We start from the raw sequence: 10,192 nt of genomic DNA, 5'->3' as shown, positions 1-10,192 counted from the left end.
TGCATTGCTCAGCTTTGGTTATGTAGAGTTGTGTCCTGTTTCCTTGTATCCTTCTTACAGAGCTGAATGTGAAATCCATTTGGAAATTGTAAACCAGGAGTTCTAACAATATTTCCTCCTTTGATTGTTTGCCACCTGGAAGTTCAGATGTAAATAGGTTAATAATTGTCTCTGACTCTTTCTCTCTTTCTCTCACACACACACACACACACTCACAGACAGATTTGGGACAGTTACCTGTACTTCGTTACCAAACAATGGAGAAACACTGCCATTTGCACCTTAGTAAATTCGGTTCCGACACAGAACCTCATGCCACCACCGAAAGCCATGAAATGTTTGGATGCACCATTTAATTCCACTCCCTGTTTGCCACAATTTTCTATCAGTTTAAGTTTTTAGAATAATTAGTGATCTAACATGTCTAACAGCAGACTGCTAACAGTAACGTACAATTGAATGTTCTAATAGATATATATGACCCACCTCCCATCTCCATGGATTGAAAGCGAGGGGATCTTCATATTTTGCAGGGTTCAAGTGTACAGCTGGGGGACAGACCATAACGGCCCAACCTGCTGGAATGGTATATCCTGCATCAATATTTGCATAAATATGTCATATTGGATGTACTTTTTTATTGATATGACTTGCTGTTATAAGAATCTGACTAGTACTGTATACTTTGAATTCATACCTTTAAACTGAATATCTCTCAGTGCTTTGCGGAAGATCCCTGGAACTATATTTGCCAATCTTACTGTTTCATTTATGAACTGCAAGTTGAACTTTGTCAATTCATAGAACAGAGCTACACATATAGGAATGATTTTTAGTATTTTTTGATGATGTGAAATCTCAATATTTAGGGCCCTCAGACTAACCCCTGAGAGTAAACCCTGAATACAAGACCCCACCCACCAGAACCGTATATCGGGTAATCCAAAAAAACTCCTAGTGCGTAATCGAACCCAGGATGTTCAAGTCTACGGCTCATCCCCAGTCCGCCCTTTGCCCACTAGGCTGCACCCTAACGGGTCAGTAATGATCTTTAGAATTTTCTAAGACAAAAACTGAATGTGCTTGACCCACCTGGAATGTAAATGTCATTGATTTGTATTCTTTCCATGTAAGTCCAGAATCAGCATTTTCCCGATTGTTAAGAATTGCCTCATGCTCTTCCTATCAGAAGGTAGAAACATGTAGAAAGCATTGTTAGTTGGTGGGAAACAGTGAAAGGTTGTGAAAGCAATAATATTCAAGTACTTCACTGACCGTTAATTGCTTCAGCACTAGAGGATGGTCTGAAAGAAACTTGATTGCTAAAGTTAGAGCCAGGGAGGTGGTTTCAAAGCTGGCAAACAGTAGCACAAACATCAAATCCAGAGCAATTTCCTCTGTGAGAATTGTTCCATCTTTTTTAAGCTCTTCAAGAACATAATCAAAGAAATCACTTTGCTGCTTCCTGGGCATTGCCCGTCTTTCCTGTAGCATGCGCTTCAGCATCCCCATTGCCCTTTTCCTACCCTGAGAAAAATTGAGTAGTTAGGAAACGGTGAGTTTAGTTACTGAAATAATATTCTAACACTTCTCTTCACGTACACGTAGACTATTATAATTCGAACTTAGAACCTCGGCTCTAATGATACCTTGTTTATCCTGATTTTGGTTTACCTGTAAACATTTGTGGTAAGCTGTTCCAGGAATGTCCAAAGGGAAGGAAATTAATCCCTGTATGAATGCAACGAAGTTCTCCCTTAGATTCTCTGAGGAGTTATCCGCTTCATAACTGATCAGTTTCTTTGCAGTCAGATCAAAAATCATCTGTAAAATCAAATTATTATTATTATTAGACCTGGATTAACAACAAATTATCTGTTGATTCTTTAATGGGAAATCAAAGAAATAATGGTTAGCCAGAAATTACACTTGCAGTTGCGTCTTTTAATTCAACGGCGTCCTGACATGACCACCGGTGTAATCCTCTGGTTGCTGCCTTTTCAACTTCAGGGAGCATCTTTTTCAGGCTTTCAGGACCAAAAAGATTCAGCACCATGTTCTTAAGGTACTTGTACATGAACCCATGTAATGATCCCACATTCTGTCGTCCAAATATCTCTGTGAATGTTTCCGGGTACCAGCTTTGAAACAAATGTCCCTCTTGTTGGAAGACGAAGTAGTTGAGATCCGGGTCCGTTGATATAACGACCGGTCGTCCGACCAAATTTGTCCTGAATATCGGCCCATGCCTGAAAATTGGAATGTAAAATGCCTTATCAGAACAAGAACAGGAATAAGAAAATGCATATAGTAGCACAATTTTTTACACCACTCAAACTAATTAGAGTCCGATACAAAATTAGTAGGATATGATCGAGGGTCTGACATGTTTAATTAAATGGTTTGGGTTATAATTGATTTCTATAGTCTTGTATTCGTGACTCGACACGGCCCGAGCTCAACTCGTGAACCCCACACGAATCTAATACGAAATTAGCAGGTTAAAGTTAACTTGTACAGTATTATACCCATACTTACACGACACAAACCTGACTTGTGTACACGAATTGCTACTCATAAATGCAGTATCCTTTGATAGGAAAAAATGGTGAGTTATTAGAAGTTTACCTATCCGTCCTTTTTTTGATGAACGGAGGAACGTCAGAAGAAGTGTTGGGAGAGAAGAACTGGAGGGACTCACCAAGGAGTGGCAAGCCCATTGAACCTGGAGGGAGTTTTCCTTTGCATCGGGGATTTCTCCAGCTGTAAACCCAATGTGTGATGCTTATGATTACCAGAGCTCCAATGCAGAAAGCCCACATCTTGCTGCTTAGTTAATTAGTTACTGAATGAAACTCAGGAAAAAAAAATAAAAAGATCTTGAATGGAAGAAATAAGAACAATGCTGTGATGGGTGTTTACAGGAAAGGAAATGGGACAGGCTGAGATTACCAGAAATGAGAAGAGTTTGAGGTGGGAAACGTGGGAAGAATAGACAGGGAGGAGCAGAAAGTGCTGGCATGTATCTTAGCAACCGGGAGATCTTCTTAAATAGTCAGGCCAGAACTTTTACAACTATTCAGAAAAAATAATATTAAGTTTTCCTAGCTGTTGGGGATAGAATAGAATATGTCTTGAACACCCATTATCCTTTTGTCAACGGAAAGCTAGCTATGAAAGTTTGTGTTAAGAGCCTTGCATGACCGAAAGTTACAGGATGCTTCCTCTCTCTCTCTGTTTTTTTTTTTTTTTTTGAATCTCTCTCTCTTTGTTTGGTTATGGACTTTGGGTTAAATGTACATCTAACACTAAACAAAAGGAGCACGAGGCAGCAATATGGGCATTTTTTAAGGTGATTTTGCAGGAACAAAGAGCTTATACTTAGATTTGAGAAGAGGGTTAACCGACCAAACAAAGTATGAAAACCAATCGTCAATGGAGTATTAAATACTAGAAAGTCTAAAATCTAATGGGTTTCACCAACTTACGAAATCTTCCCAATATCCATGCTGAATACTATAGTATCTATGTGATGAAGATGATTCCATTGAAGATGCCACACTTTTATTCTTTCTTGTGTTTCATTCTTCTATTTCTTTGTTCTTTATAATCGTATCTCATCCCTAGATCTTCTTTAGCTGTAAGCATTATATGATATTCTCAATGTCAGACTATAAATCTAAATGCATACATCACAACTGATTTCAAGGGTTTTCTAGAAGTGCATCCTCTCAATGTTTTACACTAGTTCTTTATTAGATGAGATCGAGCTTTACATAACCTAACTAGTTCTTTTGCAGCTAACACTTTTCTGGGTCATTACAAATAGTATCACTACATAATGTGAACTCCGATAAAAGTGGGGAGACTCTTAACGCCTTAAAAAGTAAGTCTTACATTAATTTCTTATCAGATGAAACTTTATTTCATAAGTAATTTTAAGGAGTTTCAATTGCAACTTTATCAGTTTCTTTTAAAAAATAATAATACGGATGTGACTAACACATGCAAACACTGTATATGCTTTTGTCCATTTCAACACATAGAGCACCGCCCCATTGAGCCACGGACTGAATCCTCCCCCATCCCCGGGTGAGAAGTACAACAAATGTAGGTAGGTCGACCCTCCACCAATGTGAATTATGACCCTCCATTATGTGCATTAGCAATTAGATTATATGCTTGGTACTATTTTTGCCACATAGTGGAGAGGAAGTATCACGTGAAGGCCTAAAGAGAGGATGAGGCTTAGAGCTAAGCTGGCTAGTATGAACATTGGGATCCTAAAAGCTTGTCTAACTATGAGTTCCGTGAATTCTTTGACATCTATTGTGCAAAAATTATCTGGGTTATCACTTAATAACGAATGAATTTCTTTATCAGCTTTTAAGAAAAATGATAATTTAACGTGGCATTCAAGTAAAAATCATGACTTATGAGTTCAAATCTTGTTTAGTTGTTTATATCACTTACCTTTCATTTTAATTAAATATTTTATTATTTTCTATTAGCTTACTTATCCTCTCATGAGTGCAGGTGTTTTTTCGTTGTATTATTAATATATTAGCATCTAATGTGTTATTATATATCCGATATCTACACAAAAGCACATATATGTACAAAATAATAGATAATTTACAAATTAGATATGAAAATGTTGAGATTTACCAAGTTTGTAAGCGTGATGTGTTTGAACCTAAAAAAGATAACCTAACAGCCGTCTGATTTGAACATTAATAATACTTGACCTATTGATATTATGATACCAAATAAATCCTACCTAATATATATTTTTAATATATTTAGATTTAGATTTATGCTTATATATTATATATTATATAAGCATTCTAAAGATATATTAAAGAGACACTTGTCAACATTTTAGACGGTCACTTATTGCAATTTTAGCCTATTCTATTGAAGGCTTTTCCTCAATATATTTAATTTATATTTATTTGTTTTCTTACTTGGTTCGGACATTAATAATGCTTGACCTATTAATATTAGGATAAAAGAAATCCCATCTGATTTAGTTTTCTAATATATTTTGATTTACTCTTATATATTATATAAGCATTCCATGAATACATAAAAGAACACTTATCAGCATTTTAAGCTGCCACTTTTAAGTTATTCTTGAAGACTTCTATATATATATATATGCCAGGTTTCTTTTTGAAAGTTCAAGGGTTTTTTTTTTTTTTTTTTTTTTTTTTCTAATAAAAGTTCAAGGGTTTGAATGGGTTGTTTGAGAGGATGACAAAGATTGCTTAACTGCTTGGCATGGGGCTTGGAAAGGTCTCCTTAAGAGGGGGCACACTAGTGACAGCTCAATTAGTTCTTACATTGGAATTATAAATATACACCTTATTATATACAACCATGACCAATACATTACAAAGGTTGTTGCTAAAATATCAAGTTTTCAGCTCTCTAAACCCTTAAGTTAAGGTTTTACCCTTTTTTTTTTCTTAAAAAAAAAATATTTAAAGGTTTCTATAATAACATGGAAAATTCTCATGTCTGATGGGGGTGTCCTACTGTCTTAGTTATCCAGTGCTGCAAATCTTATGGCCTACATCAGGAGATCTCATATATGGATTCCATTGGATGGGATGACTTCATCCCTCTCATCTTTGTCATCTTATGGGACGGTTTAAGATCAATGATACAGTTGACTTTGAATATCTTCGGAAGTGAGATGATCTGATTGGATTATAACACGTGTTCCCCATCAAACTACACTCTTTAAGCCACTATATTAATCAAAATTAGAAGGTGGCATTGCCTGGGTGTATTACATGTAGGTGTAGTAGTCATGTCGGAGCACGCCAACAAGACTTGCTGTAATTTGATTTTTTTTTTTTTATTTTATTATTTTATTATTTATTTGGAGGTGTGTAGTATTGAATTAATGTCCGTTTAGTTTAACAGTTTCAAAATGTACAGTTGGAGAAAAGAAAAAAAAAAAGAAAAAGTAATTTCAAAATATAATTAATAAAATTGTTATTTTAAAAATGCTATTAAGTGTTTGGTCAAATTTATTAAAGAGTATTATTTCTATCAATTGGGTCTTTAATTAGATCCGACATTATTTCTTTATTAGCTGCGTTTCAAACCGACATTTTTTCAGCTTCTATATATATATATATATATTTTTTCTTTTCTAATTACCATTTTTTTTCAGCTTACTTTCAAATAACTCACTTTCAACGATTTTGCTTAAAAAAATGTGTTTGGCCTGCGAAATCATGGCCCAACACACTCTTATAGTGAGAAGCAATGGAGGCCATATATTTATATATATAAATTTAATCTAGTAGAAAAATAAAATAGTTGGTCCTATAAGACATGTATTGTTGGTAATAGTAATCTCATATCTATGATACTGTGGGTTTTTTAGCTGCCCAAGAATGAGAGAATTGAAGAGAAAGTTCTTATTCCTTTGGTTGCATTGACTTACCAAAACAATAGTAGTACAAGCCAAAATTATTTTACCCCTTCCTATCACATTAAGTTTTTGGGACAATTAGTGATTTAACATAGTATCAGAGTCATAGGTCTTGGGATCGAATCTTGATTCTGTCAATTCATCCCATTTAAATTAAATATTTTACGTGTTGGGCTTCATCTATTAGAAGGAAGTTTGAGCCCATACGTGAGGGGCAGTGTTAAAGTAATGATTAAATGATTAAATTTACTTCTTCATATCCGCTTAAGCTTTGAACAACTGGTAATTTAACAGATCCCTTTTGTCACTCCATGTTCCAAGCCCTTATGGGGCCATGTTTATGTTTTGACTTACCCAAGTAATATTATTATAAATATCTTACAAACTGATTGACGTGATACTTGTTACATTAGTACGACGTACGAAAATATGAACAATTATATGGGAATTCAAGTGACTCAATTTCATAAAATATGATCTATTACGTTAATTTGTGAATGACTATAGTACAAGCTCTAATACCTTAAAACATTTTACATTTGATAAAGCAAATTCATTCTACAAAATTTTAACACCATTTAAAAATAGTTTTTTTTTTTTTTTTTTTTTTTTTTGAGGGAAAAAAAATAACATTTTAGTTTCACTTCAAAAGGTTTGAAACATGATCCTCTCCATTTCAAACTATTTAATGGTTCAGATTAGATTTTGTTACATTTAATAGTGTACATGATACCACGTTATTTAAAAATTTTAAATGACACAGCAACATATACACTATTAGATCTGTAAAATTTAGTTTAGACCATAAAATAGTTACTCTTTATTTCACCTAAAATAAAAGAATCCTGTCATTAAATTGTAGAATTGAAAACCTAGGGCGATAAAGTCACTACTTAATTAAGGACGTGTCATACATTGATTGTGTAAACCTAGTATTGAGTATAACTTGAAAAGATTCATGCACCTATTTTAAATCATTCCTTCATCTAAATATATTAATTTGCTTTGGTATTTAGATGACATAAAATTTTGCCAACCATCCTAATTTTTATTATGGTCTGCCAGCCGGGGGGGACCATCTAGTAGATGCTTGATTAAGAATAATAACTCATTAATTATCTAGTGGTGCATTTTGTGACACGTGTCAAGACCGTGACAAATGTTAACACTAGAACACAATTCATTATGTGGTGAACCCAACTGTAGGCTATATGTAGTGTAAATGGCAATAAAATATATGTAATATGTTATATAAATATAATTAGCCTAATTAAAGAAGATGCTAGTTTGTATAGGGAATCAAACCATTTTAATTGAATGGCAACAAATTTCTTTTAATTAAGTTACAATTGAGGCTCTTAGAATTACTTATAAAGTTGTCCCTAAGGGGTAGCTCAATCGGTTGGTGACCACGCCTCATGAAGCGGAGGTTACTAGTTCGAATCCCCCTCTTCTCTCTTGGGTGAACATGTTCAAAAAAAAAAAAAAATTACTTATAAAGTTCAATGTTGAACCGTTCATGTACATGTACATGTGGGAGGAGATCATATTCTTTACGTTCGGCTTGATGGGGAATGAGAGATTCGAACTAGTGACTTCCGCTTAATGAGGCGTTGTCCCTAACCGAATGAACTACCAATTGAGAACATAATTAATAAACTTTATATATATATATATATATATATATATATATATATATATATATATATAAACAAAACCTAAATCACGGAATGCCTCATATGGCATTTATGAGTAATACTAGGTACCATTTTTTTATCCTTCTAAAATTCTCTTAAAGCTGATATGACTTTTAAAATCATCTTTGGATCAAAATTCAAGTATGATTCATTTAAAATTTAAAGGTGATTTTAAAAGTCACATCAACTTTAGGAGGATAAAAAGATAGTACCTAGCATTACTCGGCATTTATAGATGGTTTGTTAGAAGCACACTTACAAGCTTGACAATTAGATGGTTTTAGAACATTAATTAAAAGATTAAATTTATTATTTTTTATGGGTTTAAATTTTTAGAACAAGTGGTAATTTAACTGGTGATTATTGTAAATCCTACATGCATCTTGTAAGTAGGATTGTACAGCAGAGCAGACCGGTTAAAAATCGGTCCGCGTCAAATATATGCCTGTCCACATAGATTACATGCAGATTTCCAACCTTATCTATGGGTGGGTGAATGCCCGCTCTGCTGTCCGTCCGTTACCTATATATATAAACGATGATGTTTTGGAAAGTGAAAGGGTTTTTCTAGAAACACTTACACTTTCCCTTTCATTTCGCACAATCATTCAATCCCCTTCTGCATCGCCAAAGAGAAAACCAACCTAAAGGGGCTCTAACTCTCTCAAATCTTCTCTCGATATTCGTTGGTGTTTTGTAATAATACCCCTGTTATGTATTACTTCTGTTAAGATATTTATATAGTGAAGATTTGTACAAATGTTTTAGAGTTTATGGACTACAAATTACTTTCAACATGGCATTTTTTCAATATTTTTTTAATTACTTTCTACCATTCTTTTGTTTTTTTCAAAGCTACTTGTTTTGATTAATTTGTCATTCAATTCACATTAAGTTTTATTTTTATTTTTATTTTTATTATTATTATTTTTTGGGTTAGATTGGTGTAAAAGAATAACACTCGAGTTTGATATTTAAGCTTGGCCATAGAAAATGAATTCGGTTAAATATCATATCCTTGCAGAGATAGTACGTGATGTGTTGCCAATTTTCATTTACACTGTTTTTTGAGTCCACCTTTAGCATCGAGAGATATATATTGGATCCATTAATTAGAAGTTCATTGGCTCCGCTTACCATTGAGGTGTTGATTTGAACACAAAATTAGATAACGAAAAAAAAAAAAACCTCAAAATATTGGGTAGCTAGATGTGTATGAGCGGTTAGCAAAAAAAAAACCATCCACCTGTGTAGGGCGGTGATTCTTAAGACCCATCCCATATGAATGGAGAAATAACGTTTAAATAAAAGAAGCCCATCATAAACGACCATATATTATGCTAAGAGCATTCCCAATGGAAGAGCCAAATGTTACTTTTATCTAGAATAGCTCTTCAAATGTTCAAAAAACCTCCCACATTGGATGAGCCAAAAATATATGTAAAATAGATATTTGATTAAAAGAGCTAAAAAAAAAGTTAAATGTAGCAGCACTTTTTAAGGGAGCCATTTTATTTTTTAGTGTTTCTCTCTCCTGCTTTATCTTTTTCCCAAATCTTTTCCCACCATTTTTTTAGAAATATAGCTAATCGGATGTGTAGACACTTAAAAATGGCTTAGCTAAACTAGATAAAAGTGAGTTTTGAAGAGCCATTTTACATAAAAATATGGCTCTTCCATTGGGAATGCTCTAAGATAATTGTGATGTTTTGTTCCTAATTGCAAGTTTCTTAATAACGACCATATATTATACTAGATAATTGCGATGTTTTGTTCCTAATTACAAGTTAAAGTTTCTAATTTAAGTCTCTCGTGGGACCCTCAGGTAGTCAAAAAGCTATTTTTTTTTTCTGATTTGTATATTACAAAATTAGATAGCTTTCGTCTTGTTATCTTCATTATAATGGTTGACCTTTTCTTACAATGCAAGCAACTCTCTCTCTCTCTCTCTCTCTCTCTCAAGTAGAGAAGAAAAGAAAAAGGTCGTAAAGCTCGTGTTAGAGGCTAGTCGAGCCTCCACGTTCATGTTTGATTTGATGATTAT

At 33.8% G+C, this 10,192-nt stretch overlaps 1 protein-coding gene across 1 annotated transcript; it reads right to left on the bottom strand.

The window, feature by feature from the left end:
* Positions 1-8: 8 nt before the first annotated feature.
* Positions 9-2,837, bottom strand: CYP87A2 (cytochrome P450, family 87, subfamily A, polypeptide 2). The gene is made up of 9 exons (XM_059587691.2): positions 2,629-2,837; positions 1,928-2,249; positions 1,675-1,824; positions 1,276-1,527; positions 1,093-1,182; positions 698-776; positions 487-593; positions 238-365; positions 9-135 (listed from the first exon to the last, which is right to left on the bottom strand). The coding sequence occupies exons 1-9, from the start codon at positions 2,820-2,822 to the stop codon at positions 9-11; spliced, it is 1,449 nt and encodes a 482-aa protein (XP_059443674.2). The 5' UTR covers positions 2,823-2,837.
* Positions 2,838-10,192: the final 7,355 nt, after the last annotated feature.

The sequence above is a fragment of the Corylus avellana genome, chromosome 3 (genome assembly GCF_965113065.1).
Source record: "Corylus avellana chromosome 3, dhCorAvel1.hap1.2, whole genome shotgun sequence".
Taxonomy (NCBI): Eukaryota; Viridiplantae; Streptophyta; class Magnoliopsida; order Fagales; family Betulaceae; genus Corylus; species Corylus avellana.
The sequence above is the reverse complement of the archived record's forward strand: the minus strand, read 5'-3'. Positions and strand labels throughout refer to the sequence as shown.